Raw genomic sequence first — 20,561 nt, 5'->3', positions numbered from 1 at the left:
ATCTAGGTAAGATCAATTTTATGTTTTAGGGGGATATTTTCCTCCACGTCCGCACTTTTAGTATAAAACTAACAGTGTTTGCCATTGGAGCCCATTCTACGGAATAAGCAAACGAGAAGATGCCAGCAGCTTCAGCTTTGCATAACAACCTTATGGGAAGTTGGTATTGGATGGTGGATGGATTGAATGTAGCAGAAAGGCTTGAACAGGAATGGAGGCATGCAGTGACAAAAGACTTCGTCTCAAGACAAGTAACCAGCCTCCACTTAGCCATCAATATTGTAAAAGAAATGATAGAGGATGAGGAGAAGAGAATCAGAGGTTTAATTAACCCACCGTATGTGAAAGTGGGTAAGTTGAAAGAAGCCATAGTTTATGTGACGAGTTTAAGGTGTTTTTTAGAAGACATTGTAGAATGGACAGATTGGTCTTTTGTGAAGTGGGGCTTAGACAAGCTTAAGAAAGCGGAAGAAGTAATGAGGAATGTGCTGACCGAAGAGGTCAAGAAGATCGAAGAAAAGTGGTCAAAGGAAAGAAAAGAAGAAGAAAATAGAAAGAAAAAGGAAGAACTAGACAAACTAAACGCAAACTGGATGAAAATCCAAGAGAAGTTCCGAGCCATGGGTCACTCGGACTGGATGCCGGAAACAGAAAAGAAGAAGAAAGGAATGATGGAAAAAATAAGAGGATGGTGGAAGAAGTTAAGGAGTTAGAAAAAGAAGAAGAAGAAGAAACCCAAAGGCCCTTTTCAGGGCCAACCATATTTCTCGAAAAGAGAATGAATTTCAATTGCCTACCCCTTTTTAAAAAAACAAAATCCCATGTTCAATTCCCCGTTGTCCTAGATAGACCCACACTTTATTTCCCCCCCGTGTTCAATTCCCCTTGTCGCTAGAGTGGCCCACAATTCTTTTTCTCCATGTTAAATTCCCCTTGTCGCAAGAGTGGCCCACGATTTTTTCTCCATGTTAAATTCCCTTGTCGCTATATTTGCCCACGATTTTTCTCCATGTTAAATTCCCTTGTCGCTATATTTGCCCACGATTTTTCTCCATGTTAAATTTCCATTGTCGCTATATTTGCCCAGGGGTCTCTGTAATGCTAATTCCCATTGTCGCTCTAGTGCCCCACCTTACTACTTACGTCCAATAACATACAAAGCTATGCACGCTACAAGACAAGTCGAAGGAGTGACTGAAATGAATTTGTGTATACAAATGTCAATAAACACTTAGCACGACAAACAAATGAAATATAATTGTGGAATAAAAAATGTCAAGAAATGCACAATACAACGAAGAAGCGATAGAAATTAATTTGTGGATAAAAACTGACAATAAACACGTAGTAGGATTATCATAACACATTTCATCTATGCTATAAAATAGAATTACAGACTTCAAAATGCTGGCATAATAGTCGTCATTACATTGTGCATAATCTGTGGAAGTTACAATTACAAAATCTAAATTTGTAGAACAAAGGTACAAACTGCATACCACAGCAGGCTGAATATCACCCAGATAACATGAAAATGTCTTTGCCAGTTAATCTGTAACCTGATTTGCATGCGCTAAACCTAATTAAATATTGTTTTGTACGCACATCACGCATTACACGCAGCCAATAAATAAACAAACATTGTTTAATTCAACCGTGTTCGGACCGCGCTGATGTAAAGCCTAGTATTATATGTGCAATGACTGATTGTGTACGTCTTGGAAAACCTTGTAAAATGTTTGGCAAAATAATCCAGAGTTGTATCAAGTAAAGAGACGTCACTTTGGTATCGATATCCTTGATCTTAAGATATATTAGATGGGAATAAATCTTATTAAGTAATTTAGTCCTATCAAATGCTCTTGGCACATGAAATTTGACATACTTTCCAATACTTTTCTCGGGTTTTTATTCTGTCTAATAGAAAGAGGTCACTAAGGCGACAATTTGTTCTTATCTACAACTATTCCTGCAAAACGTATAGTTCAAGGTCTGACAAGTATTTTATTTGGTGTCTCATTTCATTTTTCTTCGTCCTTTTGTATGTATGACAGAAAATCTTTTTTTTTTTATTTTTTAATGTCTCATTCATTCACGAGTTTGAAACCCACTCACCACTTGCCAACCTTGGGAAATATCACATTGCATAATGTGGAAGTGATATAGATTAATTTCTGTAGTTTGGGGGTCGTCTCAAAGTTATTTCTCTCTGTCTCTGTCTGTCTGTAGGGGGACGCTCTAATCACATCGGCCACAGAAGCGGTCCCTTTTATTATTAATATCAAGGAAAACCAATTTACAAAAATAGAAGAAATAACAACGACGTTTATAATTACATGATGTTTGCATGGTTAGATTTTCAGGTTCATACGCGACTGCGTTATTTTTACAACTTCGCTTCATTTTTTATTGTATTTTTTATTGTATAAATGTGTTAACATTTTAGACTTGGACTTTGAACTTAAACCTTGATTTCACGAGAACATTTTATTTGTATAAATGCATATATAGACTACATAATGTTAAGTGAATTTTTTTTTCTTGAAATAGAGTTCAGATTTTGTCCGTTACGGCAATTTATAAATCACTACCATCACATTTCTGTCCGCAAGGGTTCGAGCCTCGTCTATTGTGGGATAGTGAATAAGTTTGCCGGCAATTTCCTGTGGGCCGGTAGTTTTTACTGGGATTTTACAGGGTTCTTCCTCGCCGTCATGTACAGCCTATTTTGTGCTTAAACAATATTTTCTTTGGACTCTAAAAACAAAAAGAAAATTCCTGAATATGTTTAAATCACCCAAAATGTATATATTTAAATTCATGCAAATTTACTTTTCTATTCTTTAGAATAATTAATAAATGATTTTAAGTAAGCAAAATTTGTTTGAAAGATCTAAACATTAATTATGAATCATTTATGTGCAGGTACATATTAAACATGAATGCATCTGTCTAGCTACACGTCTCGTAGTCTACTTGCTGTTACAGGCCCTAAGTATGGATGGGCAGATCGACGAACAGGACGAACAAGATCAAATCAAGATATATGCAGTGAGATATAAATTGTTGTTTTCCATGAAAGCACATAAATTATTCTGACATTATTCTTATATTAGTTTTATTTAAAAAAATTGAAAGATGATACGTGAAAAACTGTGTGGACGATTGAAACGTGCCTTGTAAGTTGAGTTAAAAATGTATGTTCAAGGGATAAAGACAGTAGTGACTAATGTATCAGTCATGAGATGATAAGAAGTTCGTTATTTCTTGCACCATATCTAAATCAACAAATGTCTCACAGCAAATAAATAAATAAATAAATAAATACTTTTGCGTAGAAAACAAAATTTCGTGTAAATCAACGAGGTAACTCGATACAATGGATATGAATGCTTATTTGTATTTTTATTTTAAAGATGGCATGGACAAATGTATACACTGTAGCGTTGATGCAGGAAAACCCAGTCAAGGAACACTCAATGAAAACAAATTATCAAACAATGAGCATTTATCAAGGCCTGGTGTAGCGAAAATGCACACTCGACAAAAGAGTGATTTCAAAATTTAATTTCAAGGATTCAATAATAATTACAAAATAATCCTCATTTTTTTCCCTTTACTTCTAGGCTGACGATGCATTATTTTGCATATTGTAAACATACCATGATTTGCATTTAATTAAATACACGTAATTGTTTTTTCTGTAACGTTTAATGTCTTCGCTTTTACACTTTTTTATATTTATTTTTATACTGATGTATCAGGCAGAGTTTGTTTGATACAAGAAATCATGCAATTTCCTCACGCTTTAACTTCATTTTATAATATGTCGCTACCGTAAGGTTGTTTTTATTCCTGGCTCATCTATACCTCGGTACATCAGCTCCACGTATTTGCATACAGACAAGTTGATGTAATCCCACTCATGATACATGAAAATCAATCGTGTAGAAATATTAATTACCAGACTCAAACGCGATATGTGACGTCATACTGAGTGTGATGCCATTATAGATTGTATAATTTTCTGTGGTGGAATTTGATCACCAGCGTTATGCCAGTGTCAAAGTCATAACGCAAGGAGGTAAGACACTGAGAGTAGCAGACGACACAGTTGAGATGGAAGAAATTCACAGAATTTACCAACTGGGATTTTCACTGAAATATTCAGGGTAACAGTATATTTAGGGTGCGTTGAAATGTTGAGTATGACTGGGACGTATTAGATGAATGATCAATTAGTGTATCTTTAATCTTTACAGTAAGGTTTATTTCTTTTTTATATATATTATTCTTGTTTTATAGAACCCTCATTTATTTTTTATGCCCAGCGCTTATATTTCTAAAGAACTTTTGCAGCAGTTAGCGAATTTTACATTTGTCTCATTTTTCAATGCAATATATTGTGCAGTATAAAAATTGCTCTTCCTCTACAGTATGGTGATGTTTATTTTATAAAGTAGTCAAGGGTACTTTTATTTGATGGATAATAAAGCACCATTCGTATTTTTTTTTTGGGGGGGGGTAAAAAATTGACTATCAAAGAGCTTAAAATAATACTGCCTGGTTTGAGATACCCCTACCCACCAAACAACTGTGACTGATGTATCCATGATATTACGTCTAGTTGAGAAAAATTATAAAATTATAAACAATAATAATTATCCTATGTAGCGTATGAATATTAATCTATCATCTCAGCTGGTTCCAATTTATGGTCAGAAATCGAAAACCCCGGATCATTTTCAGTCATATATAAATGTATTTCGCACGTAGCAAATGTGTATATCTATATAGGACTTGCCTTATTTTGAAATTTCTTTAAAAATGTATTTAAAATTTATTTAAAAGTCACCTATACGCTCTAACCCCACCCCAATATTACGGGTAAGAACTTTAATTTTGTTAGCAATCGACACTTATCACTACGAATATCATTGACCCAAGGTTTATTTGTATAGTTGTTGTAGTGTACGAAGAGTTAAAAATGATAGGGGGACAACAACCGTTTCCACATAGAACCAGTTATCACACGATACTGACTCGTGACTCTGTACAGTATTTTTTAAATGAATACATTACATATGTCCAAATAAATGTACGGTAGATCTGACATTTTAAAGTTACTAAAATACTGTACAGAACTATAATAGTGTGCTTACTGGTTCCATGTGACGTCTGGTACAAACTCCCTCTTGAAATAATAATAATAATAATTGCGTAGAAAAGTGGCTGTCTTCATCTGTCAATTTACACCAATCTTTAGGAGTAATGATAACCCAAGTTTAAGTTTTGTTTATCAATTGAAAATGACAGGAAAAACAAGAGTTTCCACATGGAACTAGTTATCACACTATAATGATTCATGACTGTACAGTGTTGTTTTAATTAGTACTAATATCAAAGTAAACGTAAGGTACTAAAATACTGTACAAAACTATAATAGTGTGCTGACTGGTTCCATGTGATGTCTGCTGTTTAATCCCTCTTGAATTAATAATAATAATAATAATAATACTAATAATTGCAATCACACAACTGCGATTATCATACAGTATTGATTTTTTATTTTCCTTGTAAATTCATTTACTTATATGTGACATTTTATGTCTAATGTAGATCTATCCGATAATAATAATAATAACAACAACAAGAACACTGATGGTTGTGGTAGTGGTGATTAATCGTGACAGTTGACTATTATTTAAAGTCATAAATTCAATCTATGTTTATGTCAATAAGTTATATTTTATTTTAATATAATTATTCATGTCATTATTGATGTTTATATCATTTTTATTTACAGACGACCTTAACCCTACTGGTTTCGTTGTGGTCGGAGACAAGCTAGTCATCACAGACTTGAAAGTCCGTGTGCACAGACGCCATGACGGCATGTTGCTGTCTTCATCTGACAGACTGGAGTCAGCTCCCCGTGGCGTGTGTTGTGTTAATGACACGGACTTGTGTGTGGTTATGGACTATGGTATAACACTCATGTCGGTACATGACTCCGGTCTCATTTCTAGGGGTAAAACATTTCATTTACGACCATCATTTTACGTCTGTCATGGTGTAGCTAGATTCATGGACAAAGTTGTTGTCTGTGGTTGGAATGACTTCACGATATATTGGACCGTTGCGTCTTTACAAGATGGACGACATGACAATTTACACAAAGTCTGTAGTGGAGGGAGGGGGTTGAGTTGGTTGACGACAAAAGGAAACATGGTGTATATTTTGTGCAATGCTGTCTCCCCTGACGAAATTGGTGTGTATGGATTTAATTTACAGAATCCAAGTCAACCGCCATACAGATACAAACCTGAGGGAATGTTATGGCCAGGTGGAATAACTGTAGATGACAATGGACATTTATTTGTGTGTGACTGTAAATCAGACTCCATTCATCATCTGACAGAGACATGTCAGTTAGTGGCCATTCATACGGAGGGGATACCACGTAGTCCCTGGGCCATTTTCTGGGACAGTGGGATTCTGTACGTGGCAGCTTTTAACACTAATGTCATCACCATGTACCAAACACCTCATCAAGGCAAGTAACATATTTTATTTTTACTTCATTCACATTAACAACACATTTATAACTTTATTATCAACACTAATATTTTAAAATATTTAAATAAAATTAAATTTATATTAAATCTGAAATAACAGTTATGATTGAAGTATGCATCAAACAGTGATGTGTGTAGGTGTAGGCCTGTTTAATTAAGCAAATTATAAACACAATTTCATTTATAACTTTACTATCAACACTAACATTTAAAATATTTAAATAAAATTTAATTTATATTAAATCAGAAAAAATTGTTGATTTTTATGATCAAAGTCTGCATTAAACACTGTCATGTATGTAGGTGTCAACACAGCCATGTATGAATGCCTATTTATTTATTTAAGTAAATTATAAATAAAATATTCGTTATTGGTATACAGTTTAATAATTCTACTTTTAAATAGGAATGTTAATTATTTATTCTTAATAATTGTATATCTTGGTTATGATCATAAATGAAGTCACGCTTGTTAGATGTAGTAAAAAATATTTGCTACCAGGTGTCGCTTTCATTGAGAGTTTTAGCACGCGACTTAAAAACCGGTTTTGACTGGTTTACACAGATGACTTAGCCTTGCCTGAAAATGGCGGCGTACGTTTACATTAGTGTTGTAATGTGTATCTCTTGATGGACTTCGAAAATGATCTTGCAAGGAATATTTAGTGACTAGAAAATAAAAGGAATAATCTCCATTTAAAGGTATGTGGAATTTAATTTATAAAAATCATGCATCTATTATTAGGTACAAGAAAGGTATGATATAGTCATAATAAGCGACATGAATTACATGTCCTTTACAGGCAGCTGGGGGTCGTTTCAAAAGTTTTTTTTTTAAAAAGATAACAAATACAGATTGTATGACAGCCATGGTTGGGTGCCATTAAACCAAAGAAAAACAAAATATGTTTTTTCCCCACTTTGCAATAGTTTTAAAATTAGGGTAGGTAGGTATGGATATTTTAAAATTAACTTAGGATTAAAACAAAAATTATCATTTACAAGAAAGTATTGATATAGTTAAAAAGAAGCTCTATGACTATTTGCAAAGGGGCATCAGTCATTGAATCCAGGGATGGGAGTTCTAACATGTAACAATATAACACAAGGGAAGACAACTCGTTTAAGCTGTGACAATGTGGACCTGATACTATTTGTAATCAAAAGCTCTGACTATTGGTAGTGTGGGTGTAACAAAAACAAGAATAAGCAGACAAATGATTCATGTGTTTATTGTACCTTCTGTTTAACTTGTAATATGGATAACATTTTTATCTAGTCTTAAGAATTCTGGTCTTAGATTTTTTAATTCATAATATGACTTTACTGTTAAACTGTCAAGTTAATACATGTAAACATTCTTTGGTTTTTCTTTTCTTCAGTTTAAATGTAAAATGTGAACTATTGGTTCTTTGTTAGTGTAATAATCAGTATTCTGAAAAATGACATTATCTGTACTAGTCAAACCTTTGATTTTGTTTAATGTGGATAACATTTTAGTCAAGTTTTAAGAATTTTAGATTAGATGTTCTATCTTTACATAATGACATGATTTTGCTGATAATTTGTTCAGTTAATAAATTTGAAAGTTTTTTTTTAATTGGTGGTTTAAGTTTTTTAAATCAAAACTGCTTTGATTGTAGTTTTAGTAAATAATGGCAAGCAAGACAAGCATGCCCTTCTATACTCTAAACAAAGACAAATCACATATGAATAAAAGTGTTTCGGGGATTTCATTTTAGTTGCATAAAATTGGTAAGTCAATAAAAGTTGATTTTGTAGAACAAAAATAACATTATAAAAAAGTGTAATGTTTTTATTTGGTTAATATATATATATATATATATATATATATATATATATATATATATATATATATATATATATATAAATTTGCCTGTAGTAAGCAATTATAATCAATTATCAGTAAGTTGTGTGGAACCGATGATCAATTATGAACTTCTAACCGATTTCCATCACTAACTATCCATAACCTGTCAACTTCACGGAATGCCAAGTGACAGCCCTGTGGTATCAACACCTGATAATTCCTCTGGCGCACAAGTCCCCTTTCCCTTGTCTATGCAGCTGTCTTGTACCTAACCTGGTGGGTTTCCCTTGTCTGTATAGTGAAGTTAAGGATTAGTATCAAATGATATCAGCAGCACTACATCACATTACTTCTTGTTTTATTTTCTCTATATTGTCATCTTGTATTCCATTTACATTAATGTTTGCTATAAGGAAGTTTGATCCTTACATCTTTTCTTGTCGGATTGTTATTCCACATTATGTTCATTTCTTGGGTTTTTATTGTTATATGTTTTCCTTTGGTTAGTTAGTTTTTTGCGTCATCTTCCTCAGACTGAGACATTTCTTTTTCATGTTTTGTTCCTGTCCTTGAAGAATTGTTTTGTTTTCTCCTGGTTACATTGTTACATTGTTTTTTGTTTCATCTCTTTCTGAATCCATTGTCATATCCATTTGTTTTGGGTTTAACAACATTTCTCAGCACAAGATTGGCAATACATAGCAGTCAGTATATTTGGAACAGGATGAACAAGGTAAATTCCTTGCAAGAACCACCAACCCACTTGAAGCTACTGGTGAGCTTTCTCACACACTCAAATTGGCCAAGTCAAGACTCCAACCCATGAATGACCACTCTAGTGACCTAGTGGATAAAGTGTCTGCCTCAGATGCGGGAAGTCATGAGTTTGATTCTCGGCCAAGCATACCAAAGACATAAAAACGGTACTTACAGCTGCCTCGCTTGGCACTCAGCGTTACAAGGTTAGTGTTAGGACTGGTAGGCCTGGTGTCAGGATAATGTGACTGGGTGGGACATCATGCTACATGTTTGTGGCATGATGCCACAATGCTAGACATCGCTATAAACTGCTACACTGCAGACATTGTAGCGATATGACTGAAACATTGTAAAAGCTACATTAAAAATTCAAAACACACACGCTCCAACCCATGAAGACAGTGAGATGGCATTGATGAGTAAAAGTGATTTAAAAGGTGAAAACATTGTTGTTGTTGTTCTAGGGTTTAACGCCATTTTTCAGCACAAGAGAGGCTATACATGGCGGCCAGTATAACTGGTGGAGGATTAACCCTGGAAAACCCAGGGAAGAACAACGAAAAGCTACTGGCAGGCTTTCCCTCATACTCACGTTAGCCGAGCCTTGGACTCGAACCCACGCAGACAGAGGTGAGATGGCAGTGATCCGGAACGGTGAGCGCTTTAGACCACTCGGGGCCCCTAGGTGGAAACGTAACTGATTAATAGTTATTAACAAGTGCTGAAGATTATAGAAAATCATATGTTGGTGTTGTTTTGGGTTTAACTCCATTTCTTAGCACAAGTTAACCTATATTTAGCAGCCAGTATAATGTATTGAAGGATATAGAAAAGCCCCAGTAGGAACCACCAAACCATAGCCCATTTCATACCGAATTTAACGGAGTTGCTCCATAATTATCCGAATAACCTCCTGAGTTACTTTATACGAAAGCCAATCAAACGCTGGTGGGCACATGTACATAGCAAAATGGCATCCATTGTTTAGAAATATTCAGAAATAAAATTAATTAAATAATTGAAATTTATATGTGAATTATCCAGACTTTCAAAAACAAATCTGATAAGCTCATATGAAACGCATTTTATTATAATGACATTTTGGATGCACAGAAATAGTTTGATCAACTTGCTCTTTGATTGTCAGGATTAAATTTGTTTACTTCAACACCGTTTCCTTTCTTACATGTACTTGTCCAGATGTAAACAGCTCAAAGCTACTCTCTCGTATTGGTTTGAAATCTGCCCTGGTTTCCATAAAATAAGACAGGATGGTTCCAATATTAAATTTCATCAATATCTGCAGCAGCATCGCTGTTGAATATGCATTTTTCAACTCGATAAACGATGTTGAAGTAGGTACAGAAGTTGATGCTGAAACGTCCGCCACATTTTGCCCACCACCTATCGAGTGACTATTACGGTCAGCTGACCACCCGCCACATGATCCAGATTCCGAGCAAATTACGAAGTTTACCAAAGTCTACATGAAATGGGCTATGGGAAGCAACTGGCATCTATCTCTTATACCCACATTGACCATGCAAATGACATGAACCCATACTGATAGGTACAATGAAGAGGACTGGAAAAGTTATTTTGACAACTTGGCCACTGGGGTACCAAAGATATATGAAGTAGTTGTTTTTTATCAATTGTTTACTTCTCGTATAGATTTGGAAAAAAATAATAATACATCTATATAGTGATTAATCATTTCACTTGTGCTAACAATATGCAATTTCCAGATTTTGCTTTTCCCCTTCTGTATGCACTCTTTGGCTTTTAATCATCCTCTGCATCATGCTAACCTGCTTTGTAACATAGCTACATGGTGAGTGGTATCTGTACTTATCCATATAAGCCATTAGCCAGAAAACCTTAGTACAGAAAGGACCTGGGAGTTCAGATTAGAAGAAGTAATATAAAATTAATGTATTCTAACCAAACTCTTATACATGCATAATTATGCAAATCATCATAATTAATATACATACTCATTTCATCTTTGCCTCATGTTGTCTTTAGTTATAATTACGTCCATGTTAAGTTCTTTCATTCAGATTTATTTCATCAATGTGTTCCTTATGGAATATATATACACTCTGAAGACAATACATCTAATAGTTACCTGTCCCTACACTTCCAACAAAGCATAGTTACCTATTCCTACAATTCAACACAGCATAGTTACCTATCCCTACACTTCAACACAGCATAGTTACCTATCCCTACACTTCAACACAGCATAGTTAGCTATCCCTTCACTTCCAACGCAGTATAGTTACCTGTCCCTACACTTCCAACACAGTATAGTTACCTTTCCCTATATTTCCAACACAATATATTTTACCTATCCCTACATTTCCAACACAGCATAGTTACCTATCCCTACAGTTCCAACAGAGCATGGTTACCTATCCCTACATTTCCAACACAGTATAGTTACCTATCCCTACATTTCCAACACAGAATAACCGCTCCTGTGGCCTAGTGGTTAGAGCATCCACCTCGGTTCCGGGAGGTCATTGGTTCAATCCCCAGCCGAGTCAAACCAGAGACTTAAAAAATGGTACTAACAGCTGCCTCGCTTGGTGTTCAGCATTAAGAGGTTAGTGTTAGGACTGGTCGGCCCGGTGTCAGGATAATGTGACTGGGTGGGACATCATGCTACATGTCTGCAGCATGATGCCCCAGTTCTAGACAGCACTATAAACTGTCACATTGCAGACATCGTAGCGATATGACGGAAAAATTGTTAAACCTACGTTAAAAAATCAAAATCACACACACACACACACACAACACAGTATAGTTTACCTATCTCTACATTTCAAACATGGTGTAGTTACCTATCCCTACAGTTCCAACACAGCATAAGTTACCTATCCCTACACTTCCAACACAGTATAGTTACCTATCCCTACATTTCCAAGACAACATGGGTAATAGTTCCTTATATCCACACTTCCAAGACAACATTGGTACTAGTTACCCATCCCAACACTTCCAACACAGTATAATTTACATATCCCTACATTTCCAACACAGTATAGATACCTATCCCTACAATTCCAACACAGCATAGTTATATATCCCTACACTTCCAACACAGTATAGTTACCTATCCCTACACTTCCAACACAGTATAGTTACCTATCCATACATTTCCAACACATCATAGTTACCTATCCCTACATTTCCAACACAGTATAGTTACCTATCCTGTGACGTTTGCACGCATTGGGATGGGGTTCTACCAATATATATGAGTTAAATTATGATGAAAGTTCCACCCTGGCTCATAGCTTAGGAAGTTAAATTAGTGACGAAGTAGATTTACAGCTCTGAGCCCCCAGTCAGCAATGCCAACATTAAATTATAGAAAACATGAAGATGAATTCAATTAATAACAATTTAATAAATTTGATAATTTAAAACGATAAACTCTCAAACACCCGTCTTTCCCTCAACCAACTGACAGCCTAATTCATCCCGTGATTTACAGTGTGAGTTCGATTTTCCCCTGTCCTTGCGTCTACTCATCTCTTTCTTTCCCGCTAATTCCTTCCTTCCTTCCATTCCTCCAACACCTCCTTCGACTCCATTTCCCTCTCGACTATCTCCTCCTCCAATTCCACTTCCAATTTCCTCTTCCTCTCTTCTCTCCCCTTTTCCTCCTAGACTTCCATTCCCCTGACTTCTCTCCTTTCTTCTCCTTTCCTCCATCTCTCTATCTGAGACTACGGGACCAAACTGTAACTGGTCTGTCCCTCAAAACTTCCTGTGAAAAACAACAAGGCGTTAACATATGCTTTATCGAATCTCACCTCACACTAGATCAACAATTAATCATCATATAAGGCTATCATGATTTCTGTCACGCATGCGTACACATCGAAATTCCCACACACTCCGTGCAGGGTAACAATGGCGTAATAACACGGTATCAGCGAATTGTCATACAGACATCAATACATTGCATCATGTCAGTATATACATATATATATTTAATCTCATTGTGCTACAATCTGACAACAATCAAACGCATGTCTGTACATTACACAGATATTCGACAATGGCAAAATCTATAATCACATGAACACATGTGTTAGTCTACTATAAAAAACCCACATAGCGAATTACAATATTAACTCTTATGATGGCTCGCAAGCTATATAATTCTTTACAAGTATCAACTCATTTCTTCAAAATATGCAAACATATTGACACCACAAAGTAATTATTCGTACTACGATTCTAGTAATAATAAAGTATACATACGACCTACAATTAAAAATGCAGTCACAAAGACCAAACAACTAGCTCACTGACCTTAATTGAAGCTGTCTGTACTTAGAATTTTCTGCTCTAAGATATTCCCGCCAATAACGAATGGCTATTCGGAGTTACGCTAACCTCCTCAGGCAATCTCTCTTAGTGAACTAATTCTTGCCGGAAGACGCAGAGATATCATTCTACCCAAATCAGGGTCTCTCCCCTATCTTGATTCTGATTGGGTGGCGCTGTGGCCCTGTTAATCGTCTTAGCGGCCAGTTCAATCTGGCTGGCTGTCTGCAGGGAAAATAAGTTGAGATACTACCACTTCTTCAGACAACTTCTTTTGATCTTCGACACTTAGGTGATAATTGGCTATCGGGTGTCCTCGCAGCTCCTAGGTCTGGCTCTCCACTTCTAGCCACGGCAATCTTATGTAATGGATCAGTGGTAGCCTGCGGCAATGTTTAACATCAAACAATGGCTTGTCAGAATTACCTTGATTATACATGTTTCAAACTGGGGCTACTCTGGGTCGGGGTAAACGTGACACCTATCCCTACATTTCTAACACAGTATAGTTACCTATCCCTACACTTCCAACACAGTATAGTTACCTATCCCCAAACTTCCAAGACAACACTGGTTAATAGTTACCTATCCTTACACTTCCAACACAGTATAATTACCTATCCCAAAACTTCAAAGACAACATTGGCACTAGTTGCCTATACTTACACTTCTAACACAGTAATAATAGTTACCTATCCCTACACTTCAACACAGTATAGTAACCTATCCCCATACTTCCAAGACAACACTGGTTAATAGTTACCTATCCTTACACTTCCAACACAGTATAGTTACCTATCCCCATACTTCCAAGACAACACTGGTTAATAGTTACCTATCCTTACACTTCCAGCACAGTATAGTTATCTATCCCCACCCTTCCAAGACAACACTGGTTAATAGTTACCTATCCTTACACTTCCAACACAGTATAGTCAACTGTCCCTACACTTCCAAGACAACATTTATAATAGTTACCTATCCTTACACTTCCAACACAGTATAGTTACCTATCTCCACACTTCCAAGACAACATTGGTACTAGTTACCTATCCCTACACTTCCAACACAGTATAGTTACCTATCCCTACACAATTCCAACACAGACAATAGTTACCTGTCCCTTCTGTAACTACATCTTTCTTTCACTTCTGCTTCTGTCACAGTCTTCTTTATGCAGTTATAAAATGATTTCATATGTGCAGCGAACTACATGACTTTTATGACCTATACCAAACAGCACCATCACTTGATGTACAGCATAATGTGATCAAAATCACCCTTCAAACAAGCCATGCAGTCAACTAAACTCCTTCCTATTCACATGTATCATGCATATTAACCTCAATTACAACTTTGTTACATGCCATCCTTTGTGCATCCTCTCTTGGTAGTTTTTAAAGTACCAGTCTTGTTCTAGTTTGAACCACAAAACAAAGTTCCAAGTGTTTGTTAAAATACCTATCCAGAGAAATTATGGAATACAACACACATTTTATTCCATCATTATATCAAACAAAATGATATCAAGTCTGTTAAACAAGTTCAAAATAAGTTTGTTCCAAGTTATTTGAAACATTACCACCAGAGTGACCAAAACAGAATACAATATGCACTGGTTGCAGCTGAAGTCAGAATGATCTGTGTTAAACAGATCCAATGTTCCATTTCTGTTCTACCTGAAGTCAGAATGATCTGTGTTAAACAATGTTCCACTTTTGTTCCACCTTAAGTCAGAATGATCTGTGTTAAACAGATCCAATGTTCCATTTTTGTTCCACCTTAAGTCAGAATGATCTGTGTTAAAAAATGTTCCACTTTTGTTCCACCTTAAGTCAGAATGATCCGTGTTAAACAAATCCAATGTTCCACTTTTGTTCCACCTTAAGTTAGAATGATCTTTGTTAAACAAATCCAATGTTCCATTTTTGTCTCCATAGAGAATTCTTCTTTGCCAGTTCCTGCCAGGGATTTACACACTATAAGTCAGGCTGGTCAGCTTGTCCTGGGAATGCTGACTGGAAAATTGAACATACTGTACCTCTGAGAAGCTAACTAACCCCAAACACCTATGGACTATGTACTATAACATGTCACAACACATTTACAATGCATGGCCTGCATTTCTAATACCCATTCATATGCCTATAGACTATATACCACATCCCATCACAACCATACCATCACACATAAACAGTACATGGTCAACCCCTACCCCTTCCCAGATAAAGTAACATTAATAATAAACACTTTGCCAAATATTAAATGAACCAGTATGATTTATCCACACACAACATTATTTACATTTCCAAAAATGAACACGCCACCTAATATGTTATGTTTTTCAAAAGCCCAAACAAATGTACGTAATAATTACTTTTGATGGTATGATTTCTAGACAAGTCATAAATCACCTTAATGTTTTAAAACCAACACCCTACTCCCATAAGCATGGTGTAACAACTTCATGACTGTGAAATACAGTTCCATTGGACAATAGTAACAGTTTGCATAGTGATAGCCCTGTCATATTGAAAGATCAAATTATGATTGGGGCATTCCAGCCCTGTCAGATTTATATATTAATTATGATGGGGGCTTTCCAGCCTTGTCATATTGGTAGATCAAATTTTGATTGAGGCATTCTAGTCTTGTCCGATTTATATATTAAATATGATGGGGGCATTCTAGCCCTGTCAGATTTATATATTAATTATGATGGGGGCATTCCAGCCTTGTCCTATTGGTAGATCAAATTATGATTGGGGGATTCCAGCCCTGTCAGATTGATAGATCAAATTAAGATGGGGGCATCCTAGCCCAGTCAGATTTATATATTAATTATGATGGGGCATTCCAGCCCTGTCATATTGGTAGATCAAATTATGACGGGGGCAGATGGTAGTACTGAATGATGGAAGGTGACCATATGCGAATGTTACATTCAGGTTCAAAGGACACACAGACACCGAGTAAGGGTCCTACAACTTTATGTCAAAGAAAGCTAAAATCTTCACATGAACTAGAAAACCAGTGTGCATTACAGTACCAAGCCCAGCTAAAAACTGCCTGCTCTATTACTCTGCTCTTGTTTTAGTAAGGATTGGAGAGGAGGGATCCTAATTAAATTAACATTTGTGCCTTTTCCAGGCTCAGATAGCCTAGGGAAGATCAACAACAGCACTGAACCCGTTGACAGTCTCTGGTATCAAATATCCAGAATGCTGGGAATAATGTTCTGGTGTCACTACTAACAATTATAATCTGCTAGAATCTGATACAGGCACTTATAACACCTCCCTTCTTAAGAGGAAACTTTGTTTTCGATATAATATTTTTTTTATAAAAATTACTTGCTGGCTTGGTACATCAGTAAAATGATAAAACTTGCATAAAGCTTACATTACTACCAAAATGCATAAAGCTTAGAGTCACTACTATTAACTTCTGTAGCAGTCATGAATTCCATCGGTGACCATCTAATAGGGGAAATTCAACAAAATGATCTTTATTCTCATAAATTCCTTATGATTCCAAACAGAACACAATGAAGTTCGAAAAGTCCAGGAATCCTGAGCTATTCCAGGTTTTTCAGTGCCCTTAGAGTGTACTAATTACACCAGTATCTTTCTTGTCATTTTATTCCTACATACTTCAGTTACATGCGCAATAGTCCGTCTGCATTCCCATGTTGTTTTCCGCTCCTGTGCTTTATAATGAAGTTGTAAGGCTTGAGTGCCAAATACCATCTAAGTAGACGCTGATTCTTGCTTTGAATTGATTTAACCATGTCAATGGGTTGTGGTCAGTTATGATTTCAAATGTTGTCCCTGACAGGTAATACCTTAACGAATCAATTACCCACATGATCACAAGACATTCCTTCTCGATAGCTGCATATTTTTGCTCTCGCGGCAGCAGCTTCCGGCTTAGATAGGCAACCTCATGTTCTTCACCATCCATTGTCTGGCTTAGCACAGTACCAATTGCTATGTCACTAGCATCTGTCTTCACAATGAATTCCCTGCTGAAATCCGGTACAATAAGGACAGGGGTCTTAGTAAAAGCATCCTTCAGCATTTTAAATGAACGGATGGCATCTTCAGTCCATACAACTATATTTGGTCTTCCTTTCTGTGTCATGGAGGTTAATGGTACTGCTTCAAAGTTCTTAAGGAATTTTCTGTAGTATCCAACCATTCCAAGAAATGAGTGTATCCCCTTTTTCCTTGTGGGTAATGGAAACTCACACATTGCTTTAATTTTATTGTCATCTGTCTTAATTTTTCCTCCTCCAATGATATGCCCGAGGCATTCGATCTCAGCTGCTCCATCTTCCCGTATACATTGCAGCAAGGCACACAGATTATCTATATGTTCTGACCAAGTTTTTGCTTGACACAATGATATTGTCAAAATATGCTGCGACATTTTATAGTCTGGACACCAATAAGTCGATGAGTCGGGTGAAATTGGCGGGTGCAGTTTTCACACCAAAGGGCATAATGTTAAATTCATAGAGCCCAAATGGAGTCACAAATGCAGACTTTTGCCTCGATTCTTCAGCTAGAGGAATTTGCCAGTAACCCTTAGATCTATCTGACTCAAGTAACTTCCATAACCGATCTTCTCAAATAGATCGTCCATTTGTGGGACTGGATACGCGTCGAATACGGTGATATTATTAAGCTTGCGGTAATCTACACATAGCTGAAGAGTTCCATCCTTTTTGTCAACTAATACACAAGACGAACTCCATGGACTGATTGGGGGCGTTAAGAGGCCTTGCTCGAGCATTTCATCCAATATTGCTTTTACCTCTTTGTGTTGCGCGAACGGTATTCTATATGGCTGTTGTTTAATTGGTGTCTCCGAAGTTGTCTTTATACTGTGAGTTAAGATGTTTGTTCAACCAGGCCTAGTTGTTAGAACATCCTGAAATTTTGTTGCAAAGATTTCTAATATCATCTCATTGCTCTTTTGTTAAGTTTACCCCAGCTTAACGCCAGCATCACCTTCATCTGCTGTTGGAGGAAAGTCAATATCCACACCATCGTTCTCGCCTGCCTTCGTCGCCAGCAGCACAGCACGCTTGTATCCACGCAGTAAGTTTAGATGATAGGTTACTGTACCGCGCTTACCGTTTACAGATACCTGGTAGCTAACATCGTTTACCTTTCGGGCCACACGATAAGGTCCCCGCCATTGTGCCTTCATCTTGGACGAACTTGATGACAAGAGAATGCGGACTTCATCTCCTGGACTAAATTCTCGTGTTTTCGTGTGACGATCATACAGTACCTTGATTTTCTTTTTGCACTCCAACAGATTATTTTCTGCCAAGAGCTCTGATGTCAGCCAACTTCTCATGCATTTTCACAACATGTTCCAAAGTGGAATTCCTTACATCTTCCTCTCCCGTAAACACGCCTTGTAAAATCTGCGTTGGCCCCATAACTGGCCAAGCATACAACATCTCAAAGGGTGCAAATCCAGTTTCCTCATGTGGGACTTCGCGGTATGCAAACAACAAAAGTGGCAACATCTCATCCCGTTCATCCTTGTTGTCTGTACAGAACGTCTGCAACATTGACTTAAACGTCCCGTTAAAACGTTCTACCTTTCCATTCACTTGTGGGTGATAAGGCATTGCTGTAACTCCATGAATACCCACGAGTTCATACAACTGTTTCAATAAGGTGCTAGTTAAGTTGGTCCCTTTGTCTGTTAAGATGACCCTTGGGAAACCAACACGGCTAAACAGCTCAATCAGTGCTCTACACTCGTTGCCTTCATATCCTTCAAAGGAAAAGCTTCGGGATACCTCGTTGCATCATCAACCACCGTCAGAATGTATTTGTGTCCAGCCTTCGTTCTAGATAGTGGTCCTACAATATCCATCGCAATTTTTGAGAACGGTTATGTTATCACTGGTGGGCAAACCATTGTGCTTTCTCACCTGCTGTCCGTTTTGCTGTCATCTGGCATTCATGACACGATGCACAATATCTTTTTACATCAGTAAACATTCCAGGCCAAACGAACGATTGGAGAATCTTCTCTATTATTTTCTCCAAACCCAGGTGACCTGCAAGGGTTCGATCATGTGCCAGCTCCATTACCATTTTTCGTAATCCTACTGGTACAAACATTTGCTCCCTTCCATGTGAACCATCACCAGATTGCCATTTCCGTCGCAAAATATCATTCTCCCAGAAGAATGCCATTGGCTCTTCCTCAGCCTCTTCACGAGAAGCAAAGGACTTCTCTCTAATACTCTGCAGTGAAATATCCACAATCTGTAGTTTCGACAACATGTCTGCATTCATTGCTGAAAGTTTGTCAACTTCAATGTCATCACGCTGATCAGGATCTTCTGTCTCGATGCTGTTGTTGACAACGTCATTCTTGCCCTCATCTTCACATTGGTCAGTATTTTCCACAGTCCTCTCATCGTCCAGTCCTTTTAATATCGACCATGTAACAACAAATGACCCTTTCTTGCTAGTTATATCCATCCCCAATAGGGCTTTAGTGGCTAAATTTGAAACAAGACCCACTTGCGTTGGTCCCTTATAATACGTAGTGTTGATATTTACCACAGCCAACTGTGCGGTAAATGACTGACCCACTGCTGTGTATAACGTAACCTTGTGCCCCTCCAGCTTGCAACTTTCATCAACAAGATCTTCTCTTATCAAGGTCATACATGATCCAGTGTCCTTCACAAACATGATCTCGCACCCATTCACACATCCCGTTTCTGAAATAAGCCTTTCACCAATTGTTGGCTTAACAAAACAAGTTGCTGGATTGCCACGATGTTTCATGTCATCTGTTGGACAATACCTTGCAATATGTCCCCATTGCTTGAATTGATAACACTGCCTATTCTTCTGTTTGGACTGGTCATTTGTCGATGTTAGTTCTGCTTGCTGCTGTAAGTTCTGCCTATTCATCTTGTTACTATTTATATTTATATTTTGACTAAACTTATTCTTCTGCCATTGCTGTTGTAAATTGGTGGGAATATAATCTTCTGC

General features: G+C 36.9%; 1 protein-coding gene across 1 annotated transcript in view; it reads left to right on the top strand.

The window, feature by feature from the left end:
- The first annotated feature begins 2,906 nt into the window (after nucleotides 1–2,906).
- The window catches only part of LOC149791136 (uncharacterized), a 142,703-nt gene continuing 125,048 nt past the window's right edge, over nucleotides 2,907–20,561 (top strand). The window contains exons 1-2 of the mRNA XM_089973290.1: nucleotides 2,907–2,925; nucleotides 5,807–6,556. Of these exons, the coding sequence (XP_089829416.1) occupies nucleotides 2,907–2,925; nucleotides 5,807–6,556 (769 nt within the window). The remainder of the gene's footprint in view (nucleotides 2,926–5,806; nucleotides 6,557–20,561) is intronic.

This window comes from Sinohyriopsis cumingii, chromosome 10 (assembly GCF_028554795.1).
Source record: "Sinohyriopsis cumingii isolate HCF-2022 chromosome 10, ASM2855479v2, whole genome shotgun sequence".
Taxonomy (NCBI): Eukaryota; Metazoa; Mollusca; class Bivalvia; order Unionida; family Unionidae; genus Sinohyriopsis; species Sinohyriopsis cumingii.
Note: the sequence above shows the minus strand (reverse complement) of the source record. Positions and strands in the feature narration are given on the sequence as shown.